General features: G+C 42.0%; 1 protein-coding gene across 1 annotated transcript; it reads left to right on the forward strand.

Annotated features, from left to right (window-relative positions):
- Positions 1-27,440, forward strand: DYNC1LI1 (dynein cytoplasmic 1 light intermediate chain 1). The gene is made up of 13 exons (XM_056857437.1): positions 1-155; positions 754-827; positions 13,665-13,781; positions 16,577-16,807; positions 20,204-20,373; positions 21,347-21,440; positions 22,594-22,729; positions 23,074-23,185; positions 24,161-24,220; positions 24,336-24,380; positions 24,798-24,918; positions 25,434-25,598; positions 27,214-27,440. The coding sequence occupies exons 1-13, from the start codon at positions 1-3 to the stop codon at positions 27,324-27,326; spliced, it is 1,593 nt and encodes a 530-aa protein (XP_056713415.1). The 3' UTR covers positions 27,327-27,440.
- Positions 27,441-27,940: the final 500 nt, after the last annotated feature.

Consider the following 27,940-nt stretch of genomic DNA (forward strand, 5'->3'; position numbering starts at 1 on the left):
ATGGCGGCGGTGGTGGGAGGGAGAGCCGGCTCCTTCGGTTCCTCTTCTTCGCCGGGGCTGGGCTCGGGCTACGGGGGTGCCGCCTTCCACGCTACCAGCAGCGGCGGTTCTGACCAGCGGGCGGGCGGCGACGACGACGACGGGCAGAACCTCTGGTAGGGGAGCAGCCCCTCCCCCCCTTTCTTCTCCCCCCTTTCTTCTCCCCCCCATCCCTGCGGGTGCCGCGAGGGAGACCGTTACTCCCCGGTAGCTCCGCCCCACCCTGCCCTCGGGGCCGGCCAGGTGCTCTCCTCCCGCCCGCCTCGCCTCCCTTACCTGCCTCTGGCGCCTCCCAGCCCCCTTAGAGGTCCACGATGAACCGAGCCCCCCCCCCCCGCCCCTTGTTCCTGTTCGCTTCCCCCCCCCCCACTCGGGAGAGGTATTTCATCTCCCCTCCTCCTTTTCCAGCGCCCCCATTTTGGCCTTGCTCATCAGCACCTTTTTGGGGTGGGGCATGCGGAAGGTCCCAGTTTTCATGCCCCCCGGCGTCTTCATAGGTGGCTTGGAAGACCGCTCTCTGCTGGAGTCCCTAGAGAGCCGCTACCGGTCAGAGTAAACGCTACTGCCCTCGCTAAACCAAGGGTATGAAGTAGCTTCCTGGGTTCTCTTAGGTTATTCGGTCAGGTAGATTGACAGGTGTCTGTCTCCCTGGCTTCAGACCTGCCCTTCTTCATTGGCCTCCCTGTATTTCCTCTTTTTTTCTCCCCCTCGCAGGTCCTGCATCCTCAGCGAGGTGTCCACACGATCCCGATCTAAATTGCCTTCGGGCAAGAATGTCTTGTTGTTGGGTAAGTGGTCCATCTGGCTCAGCTCTCCCTTGCTTTTTTACTTATTAATTAGAAGGCTGGGCCTCTTTTCTCTGTCGCTGAGCTCAGGCAGAGGGCGTGTGCAGAATACCGCGTTGTGTTTTGTACTGTTGTGCGGAAGGGAGGGGTAGTGCTTCATTGCAGCGGCTTATTGAGTGCTCCGTTTCCCGCTCCTGCAGGGATCTGATTGGGAGACGGCGGATTCCCCCGTGCTGAATGAAAAATGCAATGTCGGTGCTGTGTTAAAATTTGCCTTTTATTTTCTTAACACAAACATGAATTGCTTAATTGGCTTCCAGGGTCTATTTCCTGGCGTCTGCCTTTTGTTGGCTGGCAGCCTAGGAGGATGAGCTCTGCCCACATGCATAAGATCTCTTGAGAGGGCAGTGCTGTCACAAATGTTTGGCGGCTTCTCTCTCCACTGGCTTGTGTTCTGCTTTGCTGATCTCATCCATTATATTACGCTTCTTATTCTGTAGAAGTGATGCTGTCATTTGAGTGTCTGAGAGAATATAGAGGTTGAGTATCCTGTATCCAAAATGCTTGGGACCAGGAGTGTTCCGTAGTTTGGATCTTTCTGTATTTTGGAATATTTGCATATACATAATGAGATATCTTGGGGATGAGACCCAAGTCTAAACACAAAATTCATTTATGTTTTATATACCTTATACACATAGCCTGAAGGCAATTTTATACAATATTTTTAATAACTTTGTGCATGTGGGGCATAATGGAAACCTGCCATTGATGCAACCAGCCTGCCATTTTATTACTCTTTGGGAACACTGAAAATTTTTGGATATTGGATTTCCAGATAAGGGATAGTCAAATTTGTACCTGCATTTCAGTCTGTTATGATGTGTTTGCCTAAGCAGGCTCTCTTTCTCTTCCCCACCCCCAGTGTGTCTGGCGAACAGCTGGTGCAGTCTGAATCTTCTCGAGTGGTATTTGAATTCTGGGCTTTGCTACTAAGAAGTGCATTGTGAAAAATATGCTTGTTTTCCCATCAGTATTCCTGCCAATATGTGGGCATAGTGCTAGGTATAGTGCTCCAGCGAGCCTATCTCATGACATTCTTAGTTATGGTGTCCGCTTGTGGTTAGGCACTGTAGTGGCAGATTCAAGCTTCTGACTGAGTGAATTTTCCTTTTGAGGGAACTGTTCAGGGTTTTTGCCACTTAGGAACGAAATACTCATGTTATTGAATTAGGATTTTCCTGTCACGCATTGTTGCTATCTGCCATATCAAGTGGCAGGCTGCTTTCTGTGCCTGCAGCTCTGTTTATGAGGAAGTGCCCCAGACTGCTGCTTGCCCCGGCAGTCTGAGCTGCTTTATTGCTTACTATGCTGCTTAGGTATAAGATTTTGAAAGAGTGTTGGCACAGATTCTCTTTTAATAGGAAATACTGGACAAAATTGAGGTAAGAGCACATGATTCTGCTAAATACAAATAATAGTGAAAGGATCAGAGACTTTGTAGTAGTTTGTAAAGCTACAAATGTGCAATGCTTAAGCTTTTCAACAAGGAAATTGTACAGGAGGGGAGAGATTTTTGACAAATGGATGAATTTTATTTTTATCAAAAGTACAATAGAAATGTGCCTTAGTGGCTTTCATCCCTACTTTGTCTTGAGCTGTGCTGCCTAGATGTTCCTGGAAATCTTGGAAGCATGGCATGATGGGTGATTCTTTAGCATCTTGGTGGGATCTGTGTTCTTGGCTGTCATAGCTTTTTTATTAATTGTTACAAACTATCTGTTATCCTTCCATCATCATGTGGCAATTGGTTCCATATCTCAATTGTGTTTGTGCCATTCAATTTCATTGTGGTTTTAGTTCTAAGCAAGATAATTTCTATTTACTTTCAATTCCATTTATAACTTCATTACTTTCTATCACATCTTCATTTGATATATATGTGTGTGTGTGTATTGCTGATCTTCTAACATCCTAAGCCTCCCTGCAAGAAAAACCATTCCCTCTCTGATCCTACTTGCTTTTTCTGCAAAGTATTCCATGGCACTTTTACTCATTGGGTATCTACTGAGTTAAAAATATACTGTGAGAGCAGCACAAAGATCTAACAAGCTGTGAACCTGCCTGTTTAAGAGCTTGTGTAGTCAAATAATTCTATCTCCTTAATAATTGTTAATAGCTTGGTCACAGGACTGCCTCCCCTGGCCTTTCCATGAAGGAGGGTCACCTCTTACCGTATATACCCGTGTATAAGCCGACCCGCGTATAAGCCGAGGTGCCTAATTTCTCCCCAAAAATGGGGAAAAATTAGGCACCCGCGTATAAGCCGAGGGTCGGCTTATAACCCCTCCCCCCCACAGGCTTACCTGGGCTCCCGGCAGCAAGCGGCGCGTTCCTGCCGCCGTTGTTGTCACGACCGGGTGAGGGCCGGGGCAGCCTCCCTGCAGCTGCAGAAGGCCGCCCCAGGCCGCCCTCGGCCGCGAGAAGTGGCAGCGCGGCCGGGCGAGGGCCGGGGCAGCCGCCCCAGGCCGCCCTCGGCCGCAAGGAGCGGCGGCGCGGCTGGGCGAGGGCCGGGGCAGCCGCCCCAGGCCGCCCTCGGCCGCAAGGAGCGGCGGCGCGGCCGGGCGAGGGCCGGGGCAGGCGCCCCAGGCCGCCCTCGGCCGCGAGGAGCGGCGGCGCAGCCGGGCGAGGGCCGGGGCAGCCGCCCCAGGCCGCCCTCGGCCGCGAGGAGCGGCGGCCGGGCAAGGGTCGGGGCGGCCGGGCGAGGGCTGAGGCAGCCGCCCCAGGCTGCTCTCGGCCGCAAGGAGCGGCGGCCCGGCCAGGCGAGGGCCGGGGCAGCCTCCCTGCAGCTGCAGGAGGCCGCCCCAGGCCGCTCTTGGCAGAAGGAAGCGGGCAGAAGGAAGCGGCGTGGGCCTGGCGGCGGCAGTAAGTTCCCTCCTCCCCCCTACCCTACCCTACCGTATTGACCCGCGTATAAGCCGAGTTCGGCTTTTTCAGTCCTTTTTTGGGGCTGAAAAACTCGGCTTATACGCGAGTATATATGGTAACTAGGATTTGAAACCTACCTAACAATTTTCTTTTGCTTGGCATTGGTGCCAGTCTCATGCTTAGTTGTATTTAAAGGAAGATTAATGAATTATATCTGGGAGAGGAGATGGATGGAATCCCATGGCCCTTTGTCAGTCTCTTCGGTTATGAGATGGAACAACATTTCATGTGTTTCACTGATGAGTTCTCTTTCTGCTTAATGTTACTCAATATATTGCATTGACTGAAAGATGACAGTTCCATATGACCTGTAAATGTAGGGCTCATCTAGAATTTAACCTTCTGAGAGCAAAAACTATTGTCTTGGCAGCTTCATTTATTTTACAAAGTTTCTGGCAATTCTGAATTTTATTTCAGTAAGTATAGCTCAATTAAGATGTGGAATACCAATAGGTAACTTTTCTGCTACGTTAATTTGGTACATTTGACTTTATTTTATATGCTACATGTCTTTTAGCTATTTTTACTTCTTTCTGTGTGTTTGTATTTTATTTGAATGTCATATGAAAAATTATAAGCATCGAATTAGTGCCTGCAGTTTATTGTGCAGCCCACTACTGCAAGTCTCTGTAGAAACACTGATAATATTAGCCAGTGATGTAGGTTTTCCAGGAACTTTTTCTCTGAATGTTTTTTTGATGCAAATTTAAACAAATAATGTAAATATTAAAATAAGCTAGCAAAAAAAGGCAAATACAGCATGTACAAGCACTGGGGTTTGACAATGCTTTGTATCCCACATGTAGACCATTTAATAGGTTTGATTTGCAACACAATATCTCTGACAGCTATATATAAACAGACTATATTTACATATGTGGGGTGGAAAATTTTCCATGTAAAAATATAGCCTTGGAAACTTTTTTGTCCCTTATCATTGACATCAGCGATGGGAATTTATGGGCAAAGCTTTATGGAAACTACTCAAAAGGTTTGTGTAAATAAGAGTTTCCTAGGGAACCTCAGAGAGCTGTTATGATATGCTAGGTCCTCAAAACCTGCTCATTGTGGGAGGTCATGACTTGGAAGAACATGTCTGCTAGTTCATTCCCCAGCATGGATCCTTCTGTGGTTCATTCTATGGTGAGCCACAGAAGAAACCCTGTAGCAGCATATTGTAGGGATTCTGACAAACATGGGCTCAAATTCCTGTTGGCCATGTACCTACAGGGGCTATGGCTCAATCATAGGGCATATGCCTCGCAGGCAGAAGATCCCAGGTTCAATCCCTGGCATCTCCAATTAAAGGATGATGGGTGTCAAGAGCTAGGAAGTCTCTGAGATCCTGGAGAGCTACTGGTTGGGGAGGGGCTGTGCCCTAGTGGTACAGCATGTGCTTGGCAGGCAGAAGGTCCCAAGTTCAATCCTTGACACCTCCAGTTAAAGAATCTGTCAGTAGGTGATGTCAAAGACCTTAGCCTGTGACTCTGAAGAGCTGCTTCCAGTCTGTGTAGACAGTACTGACTGTGGTGAAGAGTGATTCAGTATAAGGCAGCTTCTTTTGTGTGCCTGTGAGCTGCCAGTAACCCACCCACTGCTACTGAATAGCTTGTGCATCCCCTAGAAAACCAGGAAAAAATTGAAAATATCTGTTCTAGGATTTAAAAAAAATCACAGGAGATTTCTCTGTGCTGCTTAGTCCATGTTCTGATTCTAGGACAGAACAAAACGTGGTAACATACCCCCCCTCGGGGAGGGGGGAGTAGCTCAGGATATTTTTCAGAAGTAGAAAATGTGGACAATACTGAGCTATATAGAATGATGGTATAAATCAGTTTAAGGCAGCTTCCTGTGGTAATGTAAGCTAAAGAATATGTTCAACTGGCTTCAGGCATGTAGACTGAGGACCAATTCAAACATTGCAAAGTCCAACAAGGGCTTTAGATATCCTGTGTGTGCTGGTAATTCTGTCTCTCCCAGGCATATGAGGGCTTGATTCATATCAAGATTTAAATGCATATGGAGAAGGGGCTTCATCCCTCCCCAACCCATGCTGAAGTCCCTTTTCGTACTATCCATATTCCTGATCCATATTGAGCCCAAGCGTGTCTGTGCGGTATAGAACTCCCAGTGTACATGGGATCCAAAGTCCTCGTGGCAGCTACAAGGATTATAATGTGTAAATCAGCCCTGAATAGATAAAAAGCAGTTTTTAAAAAGATAATTGATTTTTAAGACTTTTAAAAGTCTGTGTTCCCAGACTGTATGGTGTAATATAATGGTTCCTAAAGCCTATACCACTTCTGAAGATACTTTAAAAGTAAAAAATGGCTTAGTCACATTTTTAATGTGTGAAAATAGACACAGACACACTAGTGAGGATATGCCTTCTTAAAATAGGCTTTTTTACTTCTCTAGACATTCTTTACACACAGCTTACATCTTACATATTTGTTATTCAGATTGGTCTCTCTTTATTTGCTCCCCTCCCCCAGAGACTTTCAAGAATTGTGAAAAGAAGCCAATTCATTGTTTTAGAAGCACCTTTCAATTTAGAAGATAAAACTATGAAATAAATAGGCCTTCTTTAAGAGGTATTGGGGTGGGGGAGAGAAGAAACTGAAAAACATAAGTTTAAAATACTTATCGCACCCCAGAAACAAAATCTAAGCAATGCCTCTCTCATAGTGGAATCCTGTTAGGGCAGATTTAGCAATTAAATCTTTGTCCTCTTTCTCCTTTCCCTTGTTAGGATCGAAACTCAATCTGTGGGTGTTCCATTGAGCAGTCTGAGGGGAGGTTTCATTCATTTTTGAAAGGAGGGGAACCCTCCCATGCATGATTTCTTTTGAACATAGGGAGGGGAGAAATAGAGAAGGTAATTCTGAGCTGATCCAGAAGTAGGTTCTTTGGTTTCTCGTGGTACTTTATGTGTCTGATGACTTGAGCTCTGACTCAGAAAAGCTTCTGTTGGGATATTTTTTGTTAGTTTCTGAAGTGCAACTGAACTCCTGTTTTGCTGGTTCAGACTAAGACTAACATCTTGAACTTTCCAGGATGAGTGGCTTTGTGTTGGAGAGAATTCTGCTGCATTTTCTCATGAAACATTAATGCTGTCTAGTAATATTAAGTAGGCTGTATTTTTATATTAACGTGTAACTGCTCTTGTGTAATAGAAATGTGGTAGGTTACAGGCATATTACACCCTGTTCTAAGGTTTATCATCTGTCTCATTCTTCATTGGTTAAGAAATTGGAAGATGCTGAGGTCTTCTCTATGGCACATACACCAGCTATCACTGTTCCTTGAAAACTGTGATCTGTTCATAGTGATCTGTGCTGTAATCACATCCAGTTTATGTTACTCCAGGCGCTGTACGTTGGGGCCTTGAAGATTGCCCAAAAACTTCAGTCCGTTCAAAATGTGACAGCCAAATTTCTATTGGGGTGCAATACAAGAACTGTATCAGCCCTGTGTTAGAATATATGCACTGGCTGCCTATCCATTACTTGGTGCAATTCAAGGAGCTAGAGCTTACCTTTAAGGCCCAAATGGCTTGGGACCAGGGTTCCTGAAGAACTGCCCCGTCCCATATAGTTCAGCCTGCCAGTTAATATCTTCATCTGAAGCATCACTTCTGGTATCCTCTTCACAGAGGGAGAAGAGGTGTTGGGAACTAGAGATCTGCCTTCTCAGTCTCTTCCCACTCCTTATAAAAATTAAGTATAAAGTGGATATATTTTCACCAGGAAAGATGCTCAAACATCATCAATATTACAGACTGTAACTGCATAAAATAATGTGATCCTGTAAGAATTACAGACAAGTCAGAAATACATTTGTAGAATTAAGAGCCGTTAAATTCAGCAGGACTTCTTAGCTGGTAAGCATCCAAAATATTTCAATATTTTAGTAAGATGCAACACATTTTATCTGCTTTAAGAGTTTAACAATCACTTGCATTCTCCCTCATCTAGCAGGAACAGAAGAGGCATTTCCCTGTCTCCTACCCCTTCCCTTCTGAACTGGTTCCTGCTATTTCCCCCTTTCTCTCCTGCTACCACTTGGGTAACAGAATGGGGGAAAGGGCTTAGATGCAGACTTTATAGAGTTCTGTAGCATGCCAGCATCCCTTGTGGATGACTTAGCTCAGTAAGTGGGGGGGGGGGGGGGAACAGGATGTGTGGCCTAATCCTTAAGGCAAAACTGCACACTGGGCATTTCCCTACAGACTGTGAGGCTGTAGTTTTGTTTTTGTTTTTAAGCAGAGAACGGTGTTAAAGTCAGTGGGATATTTCCCAGTAGCCTGATCTAGAAAGTATGTCCTATTTTCTTCATAACTATTGGCTTTATGAATAAGTAGGTTTATGTATATTTGATTTGTATTCATCATTATTATCCATCGTTGAGGGCTTTCCCATCCTCCCCCCTCCAGTCATTGGTGGGGGGGGGTGATCTGCTGTAACCCAGTTCCGTACTGGTGACTGGTTTATTTAAACGCCATCTTGCTGTCTAATTAGTGTGATATTATGTTTTTAACTTGATGTTTTAGGGGTTTTATGTGATTTTATGAAGTGTTACCCGCCCTGAGCCCGGCCTAGTGGGAATTGAGGGCAGGCTATAAACTTGAATAAATAGGCTTTCTTTGGGTATGGTGTCTACTAGAGCTAATTTGTCTTTTTTGAAAATAAAAATTTTGCTGCAATTTGGAATCAAGCTCAGCCTTTTATGCCCTTGCAATGTCTGTTAGCCTTATGTCAAATCTACTGTCAGTGTCTGTAATGAGTACGTCTTAATCTTCTGCTCTTGTTTTTGATTGCTTTTAATCTTTTTTGCCTCCAAGGTGGGTTGGTTTTAAATAACAATTTGAATTGCCCAGAACGAATGCTGAAATCAGATGCTGGGTTAAATCAAGTTTCCTACTATCTAATTATTATGTTACTTGAACAACCGTGCTTACTAATTAGTTGACATAACAATTAAAACATACTTGTTTGTGACTAAATAGAGGTTTTTATATTAGCTGAGAGAATAATGGGTTATAGAGGCGGCGGTTTTCAGGACTTCATCATTTATTAACAGCAGTAGATAGCCAGCTAAAGTCATTTTGGACTGAAGAGTTTCCTTTATGGGTGTATGTTTCTCTGTGTTTTTTTAAAGGATGTAACTATTTTTTTATTTTTATTTTTTGGTGGGCAATTGTGGTCTCGGTTCAGTAATGTGAGGCAGGGTGGGGGTGCATTAGGCGCAGGTGGAAACTGCCTCTAGAAATTTTTGGCCTCAGTAAAAAAAAAACCTTGAGTTGTGGACAAGTTAAACCAATTGCTTGTTTGGGTGAGCTGATCACTGTTGTGCTCCCCCCCCAAAAAAAAACTGGCCCTGTAGTGCTCTCAGGTATTCGAATGGGCCAGTTTCCCCAAGTTCTCTCTTCCTTTTGACTTAAATCTGCTCTCAACATTCTGTACTTAGGCTTCAATAAACTGCTGCTTGTTTTTGTTTTTAGTGTGGATGATTTACAATGTCATCTTTTCCCCATCCTTGGAGTCTGACAAAACACCTACCTGGTCTGTGGGTGGCCTGGTTTGCTGTTGTTGTGTTTGGCATTAGCTACCCAGCTTACATTAAAGTGTAGTGATTTCATTTTAAAGCAGATTACATAAAAAAATCTGCTAAATGTAACTTGTGATGAACCTGTGTTTAAACCTAAACAAAAAAGTTTTTTAAAAAAACCTGATTAAAAAACACCTTGATATAATACCAATTAAACCAGTGATGGCAAACCTTTTAGAGACCGAGTGCCCAAACTGCAACCCAAAACCCACTTATTTATTGCCAAGTGCCAACATGGCTTTGAACAGCTGGGCACTGGGTCTCTAAAAGTCCCCGCCGCCCAGCTAGGTGGCAGGGAGTCAGGGAGGGGGGGCTTTGCCCCCGCAGGCCAGCTGGGTGGCGGGGAGTCGCGGAAGGGGGGCTTTGAAGTGGTACTGCCGGCAGCACGGAGCGCTTCAAACCCCTGCAGGCCAGCTGGGTGGCGGGGAGTCGGGGAAGGGGGCTTTGAAGCGGTCCGCGTGCCCACAGAGATGGCTCCGCGTGCCAAGTCTGACACGCGTGCCATAGGTTCGCCAACACGGAATTAAACCATGCTATTTTTGAATCAACACTATATTCTTTACGTTTTTATTGGTGAGTGTGGCCTTTTGGTTAAAAAAAATCTAGAAACTTAAAAATAAAGATATATTCAAATGGTAGTTGATCATGAACCTGAAATTGCACTTGAAAACTATTTACTCCATGGTGAGTTATTGGCAGGAAATGATGTAGTTGGGATTCCTACAGCATGATTTTCATCTAGCCAGGGGGTTAACCTGGGTAGGGGTTCACTTAATAGCTTTGTTTACAACCACTTGGTGTCCGTGAGACACTGTTGCTTTTCAAGCTGTCATGCATATCTAATATTTCTGGGCTGGACATAATAATGAACTTGCCAGACCGAGCCAAGGTAGTTGGGGTGTCTCTGTACTAATATTTTGTGCAGAGCTTGGGATGTGAGAGGATGGTTCAGCAAAATACACATTTCATCTGCTTATCTTCAGTTTGTCAACTATTTTGTACGGAAACTGCCTCTGGAAACTGGTAATTGGCTGGGGTCCAGAAAGGCCCATGTGCTTATTTGTTTATTTTGCAAATTTTCTCTATTGGCAACAGACACTTGCACCTCATAGGGTGCCTCACAGGCTTTAGGGGTGGAACATCCCAGGCAGTTGACCTATACTGACTTAAACCATTGGCCAGTATTGTTTACTGTTACTGACAGCAGCTCTCCAGGGTCTTAGGCAAAGATCTCCTACATCACTTACTACCTGATATTTTTAACTGAGGACGCCAGGGATTGGACCTGGAACCTTCTGCACGCAAAGCAGATGCTCGGCCTTGGAGCCATAACCCTCTATTCTGCAAGGCCTACCTGCCCAAATGGTAAATTGAGAAGCCTCCATGTCTAGTGGCAGCATTTCATGTAGTGCTTTGGATCCCAGCCACTGTGTTTTTCTGGGGGGGGGGGGTGTTGTTACCCTGACTAGAGAAGATGTGAGATCAAAGTTTTATTTATCTTTTGATCACTATCTAAATTTTCTACCCACATTAGTGACGATATTTTTCTCACAGTATCAGTTTTCAGAATGCTTTAACTATTTCCCTCAGTCAAGAAATACAGGTTGAGTATCCCTTATCCGGACATCTGATATCCGGACTGATCCATAAACCGGACATTTTGAGCCGGCATGCAGGCATTACTCTCAGGTCCTCAGCTGCACCATTGATGGTTCAATGGAACACAAAATTCTTTAAAATATTTTAAATTACGTTCAGGCTATGTGTATAAAATATATAAAAAACACATATAAAACATAAATGAATTTCATGTTTAGACTTGGGTCCCATCCCCAAGATATCTCACTATGTATATGCAAAAATTCCAAAACATTCCAAAGTATGGAAAGATCCGAAATATGGACCACTTCTGGTCCCAAGCAGTCTGGATAAGGGATACTCAACCTGTTCTTTCAAATATTTGTTGTTGCTGCATTGTGTCTGTATCTGTGGCAGCGTACTGATCTCCCCCACCCCCGAAGTTTAAGGTGGAGGTTTCAGCTGGGGAAGTCCAGCCACAGGCCACACAACAACACCACTCTAGATCACATAATGTGCATCCCAGTTATAGCTAGTTAATGCCATGTATCCATTCTGCTCAGCAGCAGTTAATATTGGTGCTCATCAGCTGTGCATTAAAGCACAAAGGAAGATGTCAGTATATGTGCTTTTATGTCTCTCTTCATGATAGTAATAGAAAAGAGTAGAATGTCACATTCTAGCTGTTTCTGAAGAAGTGAGCTGTGGCTCACGAAAGCTGATACTCTCCAGAAATTATGTTAGTCTTTAAGGTGCTACTGGATTCCTACTCTTTTCTACCGATAGTGACAGACTAACATGGTTACCCATTGTGATCTATCTTCATGATAGTAAGTCAGATAAATTCTAGATGAATGTTTGAATCTACTATATATTGAGTCAGACAGCAGTGTTCCCTTAGTCTTTGACAAGGAGTGTTGACTAGTTGTTTTGTCTTTCAGCGTTTATTGTAGAACACATTGTGATTTGTATAATATGAGCTGCTCCTTGATTGCATTTGGGTGCAAAAATACATTGGATTGAATAGTTTGTGAGGGTCGTTGCAACTTTATAGGTTTCTAAACTTTGAGGTTTGCAGAATTCTACTTTAGTTTTGCATATTTTATAATCCTCAAAAGACTGCTCAAGAAATAGCTAAAATGTTTAAGATAAGTAGTAGCATATGTTCAATGAAAAATTGTAAGAAATACAGCTGAGTCTACAACAAGAGAATTCTTTTGATGATTCATTCTTTTTAAATGGATGGATGTGTAGAGAATCTTGCTGTTCAATAGAGTAAAAAAGGTAAAGGTAGTCCCCTGTGCAAGCACCGGGTCATTACTGACCCATGGGATGACGTCACATCCCAACGTTTACTAGGCAGACTATGTTTATGGGGTGGTTTGCCAGTGCCTTCTCCAGTCATCTTCCCTTTACCCCCAGCAAGCTGGGTAATTTTACCGACCTCGGAGGAATGGAAGGCTGAGTAAACCTTGAGCCAGCGACCTCCGCTGGGATAAGAACTTGAGTTATAGTTTTACTGTTTGATGGGCCTGTTCTTGAATTATGGAGGGAAATGTGGGGGGGGGAGGGGGGCTGTTAAATGAAATCTAGACAGAGCCCAGTTCTCTTCTATGTGGTTTTTAAAGGGTCATTTTAGTTGGACCCTATGATCTAGGGATCATCCAGACAAACCCTTGACAAAATTTCCTTGTGTATGGAACCTAAAAGGTGGGACCATAAAGCTTGCAATATGGCTATTTGCCTAGAGGTCATAGTGGGGTGTGTGGGAGGTAGCACATGACATAGTGATCAACATTTATTATTGTTTCAAGGGGTAAGTTTTATAACATCCCCTGTCCTATAGCTAAGAGGTTTGGATCACTGGGATAGGTTGTTTCCATGTTCAATTAAAGGTAAAGGTCCCCTGTGCAAGCACCGGGTCATTCTTGACCCATGGGGTGATGTCACATCCCAACATTTTCTAGGCAGACTTTGTTTACGGGGTGGTTTGCCAGTGCCTTCCCCAGTCATCTTCCCTTTGCTCCCAGCAAGCTGGGTACTCATTTTACCGACCTCGGAAGGATGGAAGGCTGAGTCAACCTTGAGCCGGCTACCTGAAACCAACTTCCTTCGGGATCGAACTCAGGTCGTGAGCAGAGCTTTGGACTGCATTGCTGCAGCTTACCACTCTGCGCCACGGGGCACCTGCCATGTTCAATTACCTATTATCTAATTTCCATTATCTAATATTATAGATATTTTACATTAAAACGTGTTACATGTTTTGAGAAAGTAACACTTTGTCTTTGAAAGCATTTCACTCATTCCAAAAGAGAATTTTCCCCCCCAGATCATCCCCAAAATTCCCGTTTTTCTGTTGGAAAGAAATTTGATGCCATTTCCTGCCAAATTCTTCCTGTTTAAAAATGGGCTTTTACATCTCTGCACGAGATGCTGGACCATAAGGCATCTTATGTGTTGCTGATGACCCAAGAAGCGTGGTAGACTTGTTTTATACCATCAGTACATTTTAATGTGTGACACTGGTGCTATGTGAACAAGTTCAATTTTTCAGGTATTCTAAGCCCAAAATAACTCTCACAAAGGAGTAATACTTCTGTTTTAAAATGATACTATGCATGCAGTGTTACTAACTAAGGTCAATTTTTTAAATAATTTCAGGAGAAGATGGAGCAGGTAAAACTAGTTTAATAGGAAAACTTCAAGGAATTGAAGAATATAAGAAAGGAAGAGGAATGGAATATTTGTACTTAAATGTACATGATGAAGACAGAGATGGTAAGTACACTTTGGTAACTGATCTGCCGTTGACTGTGTGCGTTTTATCTAACCTTTAACAGGGCAACATTTTTACAAGTCATAGTTGCCAGATGCCATTAGATGCTCTAACACTTTCTTACAACCTTTTAATCACCCTTTGTCCTTTCTCTGGCATTGCCACAAAGAACACATTTGTTCAGACACATGTTCTTGGCCTAGGAGTTATCACTTCTGGTCATGAGCAAACACAAAACCAGAACATTGTGCAGAGTCACTGTGGTCCAAAGGCTAAACTGCGAGATACAAGAAGTGTAATTGAGCTCCTCTGTGGATCCCACATACTTTTTAAAATGAACTGAAATCTACTCAGGTTGGTGGTCTGGAGCTCTCTCCCTGGAGCTGACCTGAAAGAGACGTAAGGCCTACCTATACAGTAGATGTGATGCAAGCCCAGGGTACATGGATCCCAAGAAAGGGGCAAACAGCGCCCCCCCCCCCGGTCACTGTTTCCATTAGGGAAAATGGCCCAGGAGGTAGGCAGAAGCCCTTCTTCTCCACGCACAATGCTCAGAGCTGCAGTGGGTGAAGGGGTGGTTTGTAAGGTGAGTCCTCGATGGTATGTCTGACTGCGTAGGTTGGGGGATCCCAGCCTGTCACATCTGTAATTGTATAGCCACCCCCTTATAGTGCAGTCCTAAGCAGACTTCTAAGCTCATTTCACTTCAGTGATCTCTCAGGGGTGTAATTCTGCTTAGAATTGTGCTGTTGGTTGCTTTAGGCAGGAGGGAATTGGCAGGCTAGAGAAGGGTGAACAGTGGGAGAAAGGTGACAATAGGAGGATTGAATTCTTAGTTAGGGCGAGTTGATTGTAAGAGACCCACTTTGCCTTGACTCCTATTGCTTCCACTCTTCATCATCTTTCCCTAGCTCACATCTTTTTCCTTCTAACCTTCCTTCTCTTTCCCACTTTCCTCCACTTCTTGTCCTTTTTTTCTTTTTTGTACTCTACTTTTCCATCAGGTCAATCAGTCTTTTTGTGTGTGCATAACACCCTGCTGATGCCACTGAATTCTGTGTTCTGGTTACTGTTGAAACTTTTTCTCAAGGAGTGCAACAGTGCTTAATACTCAGCCAATATCAAGATTGTACTCCAGATACTTTGTTGCTTTGCACAGCATCTGCTAAGGGGAACAGAGGAAAACAATATCCATAGTTAGTTGAAAAAAGGAAAGTAATTCATTCCACCTTTTAAACACTTTTGCTTACTCTGAAGTAAACCCCTTATGTTTTAAAAGCATGGCTGAGAAAACTGGGATTTCTGGAGAGGAAAGCTTAAGTAGCTTAGGTTGCTGCTAAAATACAACTTCCAGTCTATCACCTTCCAGAATGTTCTGTGTTGGTTTTATTTATTATTTGTTTATTTAAAACATTTCTTAGCTGACTTTCTTCCTTATGGAGCTCAAGGAGGCTCAGAGCATAGATAAGACACACAAAATAAAATGCATTAAAAACAAAACCCAAGATTTAAAATGACTATTAGGACTGCTAATAAACTGGACCAAATGCAATCCTAAATCTTCTGCTGTGTCCTAAAACTCGAAAGTAAGGGGGGAGGCTGTTCCTTCAGTAGCACAAAAGATTGTGATATGGAATCAGCCCAAATCCACTTCCACTTAAACTCTGAAACATTCGTGTCCAAATCTTTTCCCCACTTTTTTGAGCTAATCTTACTCAACATTTCATAAATTATAGCAGCTTATTTTAGCTATAAAACCTTCCTGCCTTGTTTGTACCGGTAGCTGCTTAAACATCAATCCCTTAATGGTCCTTGAGTGTTCAGAGGTTCCCCGTAAGGGCATTATATTTTTGAAAATATTGGTACATTGGTTGGTTTTGATGGTTTTCTGTTATCCGTAGATTGATTGCATTAAATTATTCCTACATCAAAATATCAATGTTCTTCTGTCAATTCCCCCCCGGTATGCTATGAGTATTACATCTGAATTTATTTATACCATTATCATAACAGGCCAACAGGGAAAGTTTTATTTTTACATGTAATACTCCTTCACAAGTGGATAAATTGAATCTTTATGCATGCCATACTTATTCTCAACGTTTGTTTGGGTTTATAAATTCCTTAGGGTGGCAAGATCCAATTCCTACTCAAAAATCAAGATACGTCATTGCTTCATTAGTGAAAGCGGAAAAAAACCTTTGAAAGGCTGAGAGTGGGGCTGAAGCTTAGATTCCCCCCCAGTGGTGCCTATAGGGAAGTGTCCAGATTGAAGGTTTCCCCTTTGGAAAAAAGGAGATTCCCATTTTCTCTGGCATAAAGGGGGTAAAAAACAAGCGCCACACAAGCTGAGCACAGATTAGTCACAACAGTGATCGGACTCTCCCTTTTGGTATCGGGGCTTTCAACTGTCCAAGTAGGGAAAAATCCCTGTGCGGAAGCAGCCTTATACTGCCATAAAGTATTTTATATGTTCTGTAGGTATGTCTTCTTACAAATATTTCTTAATGTCATATTGTCTTCTGTTAAAACCAGTAGAAGAGGGACCTGTCTTTAGTGTGAAGTCAGTCTGATTTTGATCAGAATCTCTGTCTATTCTAAGAACTGATACTTAGTGTCACTCTAAGGAGCTATTTGTAAGGCATCAACGTTTAGAAATATTTGACTCTAAAACTGGCATTCTATATCACATTAGTTGGATGTCACATGCTAGCGGTGATGATACACTCTGATAAAAGAAACATCTGTAGTACACCAAGTAAGCTTTTTTTTGCCCTGTTTTTTCCCCCCCTTACAGATCAGACAAGGTGTAATGTCTGGATCTTGGATGGTGACCTGTATCATAAAGGTCTTCTTAAATTTGCAATGGAAGGCAGCTCTCTAAAGGACACTCTAGTTATGCTGGTAGTGGACATGTCTAAGCCATGGACTGCTTTGGATTCTTTACAGAAATGGGCCAGTGTTGTAAGAGAGCATATTGACAAATTAAAAATTCCTCCTGAAGAAATCAAAGAAATAGAACAAAAGAGTGAGTATTTAAATAGTGCAGAAACATGATTGCTGTTTGGGAGGGGGGAATTCTACATCCCTCTTTGTATAGCTGCCCTCTTTCGTCATGAGCATCCCCTGGTATTATCAATCCCCAGCGTTAAAGGAAGTGTAATAAGAGCACATCTTTCCAGTCATCTGATTTAGTTATGTGTCAAGCTTTATAAAAGCTTGAAAAGTACCTTCTGTAGTAAGTTTAGATCAGTGGTTCCCAAAGTGGGCAGTACCACCCCCTGTGGGGCAGTGGGATTACCTAGGGGGGCACTAAGAGGCAAGGGGGCAGCAGGGGCCTGCTAGAGGTGGGTGTTGTTCACTAATTTACAATAGATCAAGCTATGACACCATGGTGGCAAATTTGGTGGACACCATCAGAATTTTTTTCCAGACTTTGAAGAGCTTGTACCACTGGATCAAGTTCATCAGTTTTGTTGAATAAATTTCAACTAAAAAGTTTTGTTTTGATTTTGAATAGATGGGCAATTAATTGTTACTGTTTTGAAATTTTATTGTTATCTTCTTTAGTGAGTCATGCAAACCTCTATTTGACCAATGTTTTTTTTATAGGATAGCGTAGTGGGTCCTGGGTTGAGTTTGTGGAACCAAGTGGACGGTGGCCCGAAAAGTTTGGGAACCACTGATTTAGATGTTTATAATAATGTAGCTGTACACAGTGTATTACCTTATTCAAAAGATTTTTCTTTATTCACGCGGTTTAGCATGTCATAATGGTTCATTCTAATGTCTGTTCTCAAGAGTTCTAAATCCGTTATAAAGCAAGATATATGATGAGCGCTGCCCCTACATGTAATGTACAGTGTGATGTTATAGTCATCGCTGGATTAAGAACTAGGAGATCTGGCTTCAGATCCTCACTGCCATGAAGCTTGCTGGATTACTTTGGACCAATATTCCACTCAACCTAATCTGCATCACAAGTTTGTTGTGAGAGTAACATTGAGAAGCAATAACAGTGTACGTTGTTTTGAGCTCCTTGGAACAAGGGTGAGATAGTGCACTCAGTGGATATAATTTCATTGTTCATCATGACTGTGTTTTTACATTTGCCCATAGCTTATCCAGTCCATACTTGGGCGGGCGGGCGGGCGTTGAGCCATCCCTTTCTAAGCCAATAGCACCTAAAATGCTAAATGTAAAGATTACTTAAAGCAGTTCATTATATCTATCCAGGACCCAGCTGATAAACAGATCTTACTAGTAGCTTCTGTTCTGATTTCCAAGTCGGACATGTTTCCGTGTGTTCATTACTGATTCTAAAGAGATCTGAGAATTCTTTGCTTGTGCACAACCTCCTCTCACCCTTATCATAACCCTTTTTAGCAGATTAATATCACACTTGACATCTAATGTTTAGAGAAAAGTATTGATCCTGCTTTTGCTCATTAGTTTCATAATCCTCAAATATAGGCAGATGCTGGAGAAATGCACTGTGAAGCTGTAAAGCTATAAAGTCTAAGCTGGTAAATAATGAAACAAGCTGAAATGTGTGAAACAATCTGTTTGGGGGAGGGGGAGGACGGAGTTGAACGAAGAGGGTGCTGCTAATCAGTCAGCAGCCCCCACGTCTGCTGAGCGTGCCAGAGCATTTTTGGTCTTTTCTAGTAATTGGGGGAGGGCAGAGGGATAAAATCTTTAGATGTTCAACTGCCTGATAGGCAGAGCACTGAATTGATTCCAAAGGAGCAATATTCCCAGTGCTGCACTGCAGGCTTTAACTAGTGATGACAGGAAGCCCAATCGGCTGTAGGACAGGACCTGTTTTCCAAGGACAGAATGCTTTATCCCCTCTTTTTAATGATGGGAGATGGATTTCCTCTTCCAGCTTTAGTGCATCTTGGCTCTAGTTTGGATGATATTAGCTGCAGTAATACCTGGCTTTGCTTACAGGCTGCGCTTTAGTCCAGTTTGTGACTCTGGTGGATGGATCTGTACTGTTTGCCAGAATAATCTAAGCCACTTCTATGTGAGGGTGGAAAAAGGCATCCCCCTTTGTGGAAGCAGCAGCAGACGGGGGGTGGTGGAGGAGGGCAGGGATGGCCTCTTACACCCAATCCCTGTACTGCTTACTGCTCTCCCTGCCCCTTGTAATCCACTGCATCAGCACAGAAACACCAATTGTATAGTCCCCCCCATCACAGCTGAGCGAGGATGCTCAAAGCAGCAGGGGTCAGCTGGGGAGGGGGGAAAGCCAGTTTATGGTTCTAAAAGGGAGAGCGGATGCAGAGGTCGGCGCTGGCATTTTAAAGCTCTCCCCTCTCCAAATTTGCAGTCAGAGCACCCACAGTCACCCCACAGTTTGCCCTTCAAGCTGAATCAAAGGTGTTTCTTGGGAAGGAGTGTTGAGCTGGGTCAAACGGGAAATATATGGGAGCCAAACATGTCATGCCTAAGATGAGCATGATGTTGTGTGAAAGCTCCCCTTCAAAAAAGGTGGGGCCACATGGGGCAAAACTCCCATGTGGAAGCAGCCCTGGCAATGAATTGCATAGCATGCTGGGGCCTGTAACATCTTTGAGAACCTTTTCCCCACATCCTTGATAAATAGATATATCCTGGCCTTTATCATTTTCTTCCATCCTTTATACCCCAATGGCATCTCTAACTGCTACAGCTTAAATTTTATTTATTGAAACTTTTTGTAATTTTATTCCCTCCCCACAACTTCAAGATTTTTCTACAAACCTGGGGATTTCCTTGCGTCTGCAGAAATCTCTGTTACAGTCCTTGGTTGCCCTCCCCATTTGGGAGATAGGGAATCCAAATTTCCCTTAATCCTCCCCCCCTCCTGTTCCAAATCGTCCTCCCCCAAAGTCACTTTGAAGAAACAAACAGAACATTGGGGCTTTAATATGCCTTTGTGCACAAAGTGTAGCTATTCCTTTATTATTGTATGGGCTTTTATTGTATTCTGTGTGCATGTGTTTTTGGGCATACAAACTTCTAACTTTATTCCATCTTTGGGCATACTGGCTCTAAATCAGAAATTGGATAAAATGTTAATGTCAAGCCTTCATCAGAAACTTAGTCAGGCAATCGATTTTCAGAAAATCCTCCATGGTCTAATCTAAATGAATGAATGCACTTGGTTACTGTACTGTACCATTAGTGAACTTCTAATTGGCTGTATCCAACCCTGTCATTACGTAATTTTCTTTGTTGAACAATCCATAACAGGCTGTCTCTTTTTGAACCTCTGATTATGTACTAGATACTTTGTTGGTTTAGGAAAAATCACTTGATATGAACTAGCAAAGCTGTATAATGATTTGATATTAATATAAATTACTTCAAGAATAAAGTAGCACAGGTTAATGAGCATGGTGAACCGGTTTTTCTTTATTCCCTTCCCCCCCTCCAGTGGTAAGAGACTTTCAAGAATACACAGAACCAGGAGAAGACTTCCCAGCATCTCCGCAGAGGAGAAATACTTCACTACAAGAAGACAAAGACGACAGTGTCATTTTACCACTGGGTGCTGATACACTAACATGTAACTTAGGCATTCCTGTAGTAGTAGTTTGTACAAAGGTATGTTGCAGATGATTTTTGCACATCCTTAAAGAATAAGGTTAATGGCTCAATGACCAAATAGTGTGTACTGATAATTATTCTCCATATTTTTCTGTCTTCTCCGTATCTTGGAGATAAATGTTCCATGTAAAAAGGATTTGGATTAGAGCCTGTTACAGGTTAAACATAATATCTTCTGCCTTGTCCCCAACTCCTAATCTGTTTTGTGTTTATATTTCTCGGTTTTAAAATAGTTACATTGTCAAATCTTAATGTTGGTCAGGATCCAAAGAGCCACATGACTAGTTCTGTCCATTCAAGGAGACACTGTGCTTTGAATTTGTCAAATAACAGCCTCCTGTATCCCATGGCGAGTCACTTTTGAAACTCACGGCCCTCAAACAGTTTAATGTGTGTGTGTATGTGGGGGGGTGTCATGTTGTTCAAAGGGGGAAAAGCCAAATGCTACTGGACCCATCCATGTTCTTGGACATGCCTAAAACAGTTCTTTGAATCCTGGCTGTCATAAATACATTTAATGGAAGAGAAAAAGTGCCTCCTAGATATGATATCTAGATCTTTCTTGTAGATATCTGAAAGTCTGTTTATAGGATGCAGTGGTATAATACAAAGATGATGTATTTTCTGTTGAATTTAGCCCCTTAAACTTTGGTTTGGGACTATGTATTTTTAGACTGGCCCAAAAACTTAGTTGGACTAGAATTACTAAACCTAGAAGCAGTTTTCCTTTAAAAGATGCCAATGATGGGGGATGACTTTTTACAGGGTTCTGATTGAGGGCATCAGCACTTAATGGAGGAAGGAAAGTTATTACGGGATGTTCAGCCGCATCGTTGTTAAATGAGAGAACAAGGCTATTAAATATAAAAAACACTATCACAGTTTTCAGAGAGTAAGAGTTTCAAGAATTGCTATGATAATAGTCTGTGCAAGTACAGTATTGATCAAATTGTCTGTCTTTACTTTGCAGTGTGATGCCATTAGTCTTCTGGAAAAAGAACATGATTACAGAGATGAGCACTTTGACTTCATTCAGTCACATATCCGACGGTTTTGTTTACAGTGTATCCTTTTAAAAATGTAAACGTGTGTTTACCATTTGACCTGGATTCAGATAATCTGCATATCCTCATGATATATCCTCACATCATCACCTAGGTATATAAAAACATGAGGGCAAGTGATGACTAGATAAAAGCTACCCAGCCAGCCATGAGGATATGACTGGCTGAGTAGCTTTTATCTATTCATCACTTGCCCTCATGTTTTTATGTGATACCTGGGTGATGATGTGAGGCAAAACGAAAATAAAAGCTGCAAAGTAATCAAAAAGAAATAAATAAAAGTTGCATGCTTATGCACTGGGATACAAAAAAGTAAGCTAAGTGTGCCCAAGGGCTTGGGCGTGCCCAGTGGAGTATGACTTTTGTTTTTGTGGAACTGCAGGTTCCTTATCACGAACTGCCTTTGAAAATTACCCACCATTTCAAAATCAGCATCTTTGTGGCATAAAGATCTGCTGTTTGAGAAACACAAGTCAAAACGAACTCGTGTTGTACATTTTCACTGTAATCATTATGTTCAAAGTTATTTTGACAAAGTACATACAAGACTACACAGTCATTAAGAGTATTGTATTAGTAACAGTATTTCTTCCAAGGAATTCAAGATGGGCTGTATGAGAGAGATGGACAAGTCATAGGTGCATACCCTTGGGAACTGGGACAACACCCAGTTTTGTAGAAGTTTTGAGGGCTGACTCTTCTACCTGGTAACACTAGTGTCCCACATAGGCTGAACTTTCTGTTTCACCATAGGTGCACATGGCAATATCCGTACTTTCCCCCTACATGAAAGAGATATTTGTGCAGTAAACCTGTCATGTGTGAACCATAACTTGTTTTATCAGAAATTGCTGCTTATAAAATAAAAATGCTGTTTTTTGAGGCATTTCAACTAATTTGCCTTCCCATAATAAAGGTCAGGCCAAAATTTGGTTTCTGTTGCTCCCTGTTTAATGTTTCCCTTTGGGGGAAGAATTTTAACCTATTTGATAAAGCAAGAGTAAAATAGGTACAATCACAAATGTAAGATAGTAGTATTTTCAACATTTTGGGGTGAGTTGCATGTTACAGAAATATTAGAAACCATTGCTGAGTTCTGATTGCCAGTGCTAAATGAATGTACATTTTGCATTTTCTTTGACAAATAATTCAGACGGTGCAGCACTTATTTACACTTCAGTAAAGGAAAGTAAGAATATTGATATAGTGTATAAATATATTGTCCAGAAATTATATGGATTTCCTTTCAACATACCTGCTGCTGTTGTGGAAAAAGATGCAGTATTTATGTAAGTTAGCCTTCTTTATAAATGTTTTGCATTATAAATGTGTACTGGTTTCTTCCATTTGTTTCCTTAGGCCTTAAGTGTTTCCTGGGGTACAACAGTGCTTATTATAAAAGCACACTGTGTGCGCTTCACTGCACCCAACTCACAGCATGGCTTTTAGTAATTTTACACTGATGGGTTGATGACCTGATGATTTTAAAAATTAAAAGGGATATTGCTCCCTTAAACAGCTGAGGCCTTTTTTGTGCAAGATGAGACTGGGTGGAAAATGAACCATATCTCAAAACAAGGAGAAACGGAAGATGAATGAGGATGAATTACCATGTTTATTTATTTGCCTTCAGTCCTGCAGGATGGGACAATGAAAAGAAGATAGGAATATTACATGAGAACTTTCAGACTTTAAAAGCAGGAGACAATTTTGAAGATATCATAACAAAGCCACCTGTTAGAAAGGTAACTTGCCAGTTCTAGCATACTGCCTTTTTTTCAAGCATATGAAATTTCATGAAGCTTCAGCAAAGCATCTTCTATTTGTGCTGCTGTAGCTGTAGAGGCTTTTGGGGGGGGGCATCATTAAGTGTATTTGGAAGTGAAATTAATGAGACTACTTCAGTGTTGTTTATTCAGGACCTTGGTATACCATTTTCTTTTTGAATACTCATCTGTAGAATGAGGTGGTGGGTACAGACTTGGAGTAGTCTTGGAAAATCTGTAGGAGCAAGATATGGCATGTAGTACAATGCTTGAATAATGGAATTTCAAGAAATGTTCTGATGAATTTAAATTTAATATGAAAATGATTCTGCTTTTAAATGAATCAAGGCCCCGTGCTGTGAATAAAGCTTCAAAAGGGGGGACCTTCAACCAACCTCAAAAGACCAAAATGAAGGGGGAGTATATGGCAATGGCAAACCACCTCTCTTGCTTTGAATACCCTACAGGGTTGCTGTAAGTTGGATGTGACTTGAGACCACTTTATACTGTGAGGTTTTCAGTTTCTTCTTGCATGTTGGGTGACATATGTGACATTTGCAATAGTTGCATTTCATAGCTAACTTAAGCATGTTCATGCATTACTTATTTCATATGAATATGTATGTTCACAGGGTCGCCATAAGTCAGAACCAACTTGGCAGCAATTAACACACACATAAATGAAATAAGTAGTACATGATACAAATATATAAATTTATGCCCAGCATTGCATTTCCCAACTGTGGCCTGCCAGATTCTTCCAGAAAACGCACAAGCAGGACATGAAGATATGGTGCTGAGCACCTGCCATCCTGGCGTGCGATCCTAGGCAGCGTCACTGCCATCAAATGTAATGTTTTGATTGTCATCTGCTTGTTCTGGGGAAAACTGAAGGATTTTTTTAAAAAAATTGTTGAACACTTCTTTTAAAGGCTTTTGTTTTTCTTACTACAGTTTGTACATGAGAAAGAAATAGTAGCAGAAGATGACCAAGTATTTCTTATGAAGCAGCAGGTAATGATCAATTCTGTATTTCATTAAAACTGTCTTGAATTAAATTAGATTTTGGGGATGAACTGTCAACTTTGTATCAGAATTCTCACTGTGTGTGTTTTATTTTGTTTTGCAGTCTTTGTTAGCAAAACAACCGCCTACTGCAGCTGGAAGACCAGTGGTTAGTAGTAAATTTTAAGCCTTAAGCACTCTATTTAGTTCTTTGTTATGTGCTAAATGGCCATAATCAACAAATTACAATTTCTGTAATGCTGTAAGTTTACAAATACTAAAAATAAAAATAAAACATTAACTTGTTTCTTGTTAACTGATGTGAGATTATTGCTGTTTATGTGGGAAAGCAGCGTGGAACTAATTGACAAGTAGGTCTTAAAAAGCGTAAGTTTAGAAGTGGGACCCACTTTAGAAGTTTGAGAATCACTGCTCTATGATTCTCACCAGTAACATTTACTTTAAAAATAGCCCTATTGATTTGAAGACTTTTTACTATCTCATATAACTTTAAAGTATGACTTTTTTCCGATTGAGAGGAATGGAATTTAGCTTTAATACTTCATTCTTTTCCAATTCCACCCAGGATACTGCACCAAGAGTTCCCGGAGGGTCTCCAAGGACACCAAACAGATCAGGAACCTCCAATGTCGCCAGTGTTACACCCATCCCTGCCGGATCAAAAAAAATTGATCCTAGTATGAAAGGTAAAACATTACGGGGACACAGAGTCTAATCTTTAGCAGTAAATGTAGCTCTTACCGCTCCTACTCTAAAATGTTCTGTTCTTTCTGTCTGGCACATAACTTGCTAACTGCCTAAATTTCAGACTAAGAGAAGGAATAGTTCATGTTTCAGTCAGATGAGAGCTGCCATAATTTTGAGACAACGGAACAGAATTTCTTTCCCAGTTAGGAAGTGTCCTTGTGAATTAGATGAAATACAGTAATTGTCATTTAAGAATGTCCTTTGTATATGGGGAGAAAACATTTGATCCATTAATTGACCATCAATATGTAGTCTGTTGGGAGAGGAGCCATTCTGGTTCTAAAGCACTGGATTTTGCTTTTATAGTATGCTTTGTGGTATGCTTGCCATGTGCGTTTCACCAGTAAGAGAGAAAATCACTTAGATACAATTGGCTTTTTAATTTTTTTTTTAAATTGAATGAATGCATGTTATTAACACATATGGCAAAACACATTTGTTTACTACTTTTTAGCTGGAGCGACAAGTGAAGGAGTGCTGGCAAACTTCTTCAACAGTTTGCTGAGTAAGAAAACCGGCTCCCCAGGGGGACCTGGTGGTGGTGTTGGTAGTCCTGGAGGAGTAGGTGGCACTGGAGGTGGTGGTGGCAGCAACTTGCCACCATCAGCAAAAAAGTCAGGTAAGAGCACTTTCGTTAATATTGGACTAAATCAGGGGTGGGGAACGTCAGGCCCGGGGGCCGTATAAGGCCCGCGAAATCATTTGGTCTGGCCCTTCATGGGTCCTGGCAGATCTTTAGCTCAGAAGGATGCTGCCCTGCCTGAATTTCTTGGGCCCAGCTGGGGACAGCAGAACTCAAAAGCGAGTCGCTCTATGTGGCAGACACTCTAAGCCGTTTCTGGTCGGGCCTCTTGGCTAAACGTTTGACCAAATATAGCAGGCTAATTTTTAAGTTGATAATTTTGTATGGCCCGTGAATGATGTTATAAATATCCAAATGGCCCTTGGCAGAAAAAAGGTTCCCCACCCCTGGACTAAATGGTCAAAAACGGGAAATTTATAATTGACTTTGGTTTGGTTTTGAGCAAGTCATCTTAAGTTATTAAATATAAGATAGCCAAAACGGTTCTTTGAAGTTTAGTTACTATTCAGCTATAGTAGTCTTTGTTGGTCTGATCTCCTGACTGTTAAATCTTAGCACTTGGAAGGGTGCATCATTTTTGCACTTGAATGCTGCAGAAGATTAGGGCTTTGATAGTAGCGACCAAGGGCAAAGAATCGACACAGTGCCTCAGCAAATGTGTTTTCCCTATTTTGCTGAGTCGTCAAATTCAGGTGTGTCAGATATTGGTACAGAAGAATCGGTGTGCGCATGGGGGGATATTCTCACCCCTCCCCCTAGTTGGAAAGCCACCCCCCTCCCCTTTTTGGCATGCTTCCAGTCTCAGCTTAGCTAGGCTGGGTGGCTGTATGGGTATTTAACTTGCATGTGCACCACCCTTTGGTCCAGCATCTACACTGGCTTTGCAAGGCAAACACTGGCTAAGAAACTCTGGGTAATTGGTTGTTAAGGCAGCGCTGCAGATTGTGAGACAAGCACTAGGAGTCTAACATTCAAGAACGTGCTTCCTGAGAATGCACACGGGAAATTGCTTGCTTTGAAAAAGTGCTGTAGGGAAAAGAGTAAGCTTTCAAGATGGAAAGATTTTGCTGTTGGTCTGCATTCAAGCAAGTGAGCCTTCCATGTGCGTTCTCTGTCCTGCAAGAGGATTGCTACACCTCCAAAGACGCAGAAGTCGTCTGTATACTTTAGAATGGTGTGTATTTATAAGATTATGTTGATATAGTGTTATATTCAGAAATGTTGTGTGCTGTTTTAAACTGGAGAATAGCCTGTGTGTGGTATCATGTTCACTGGCAACCAGATCTGTGGATACTAGTGTTTCTTGTGTCTTTCAGAGCAATCCTAAGTGGATCTTCTCAAATCCTACTTGGGGCTGTTCAATGGGGCTTACTCCCAGGAAAGAATCCTTAGGATTGCACTGTTAATACCACCTTAAACATGTTTCAGAAACTGCCATGTTGAGTCTGGCTTTTGAACGTTGCGTCATATGGAGAACATAATCAGGCAGCTTATAGTGAACCTTAACAGTGAACCTTAAGTATACAATTTGTAGTTGCCTGTTTGTGGTTTAAACAAATTGCAGTTTCTTTACCTGAAGTAATTAGTTTGAAAATGCACAGCTCGTAGAAAAGTTTTGCTATTTTTTTTCCTCCCTGTTCTTTTTATGTAGGCCAGAAGCCGGTCTTAACAGATGTTCAAGCTGAACTCGACAGAATGTCACGAAAACCAGATCTGGCCTCTCCAACATCCCCCACGTCCCCTACAGAAGGTGAAGCATCTTGAAGACACCAAATATAGCTCCGTGCGTTCGGTTTTTTTTGGATAATTTAATCTTGCCTCTGCCTCTTCCTTCAGTGACTGGGACAAGGGAGCTGAAACGCTTTTCAGAGGAGGACAAGCAGTTTGATGTCTTTTTTTGTTGCCCCACTTTGTAAAAGGGAACTGTACAAAAATGGAAAACTATATCACACAATGTAAGACTGCTGTTCACAGTATAATGTGGCATACTGGAGTATCTAATGCCTGGATTTTGTTTAAAAAGTCACTGTAATACTGTAAAATTGAAAACGTCCACTCAATCATTTGTAATGCAGAAAGCTGCTTGAAGAATTGGAAAGCTGATATGCAACACAGGCGGGCACTTAATTTATATCAATCTCCCAACCTTTTTAGTTTTGATGGCATCTTACGAATTAACCTCAAGGGGGTGGGATTGCTAGTTTTGTTGGAAAGCAATCAATCAATTGTTGTTATTTTGTGCACCATCAATAAACTAACTCGAAATAAAACTTAACACCTCCTTTGGAATATGACTACAAACTATCCTGAACTCATTTAAGATTTAAACTGCATCTTATTATTTGGACCAAATCACCAGAACAGTTTGTTATGCACTT

This window comes from Euleptes europaea, chromosome 11, assembly GCF_029931775.1.
Source record: "Euleptes europaea isolate rEulEur1 chromosome 11, rEulEur1.hap1, whole genome shotgun sequence".
NCBI lineage: Eukaryota > Metazoa > Chordata > Lepidosauria > Squamata > Sphaerodactylidae > Euleptes > Euleptes europaea.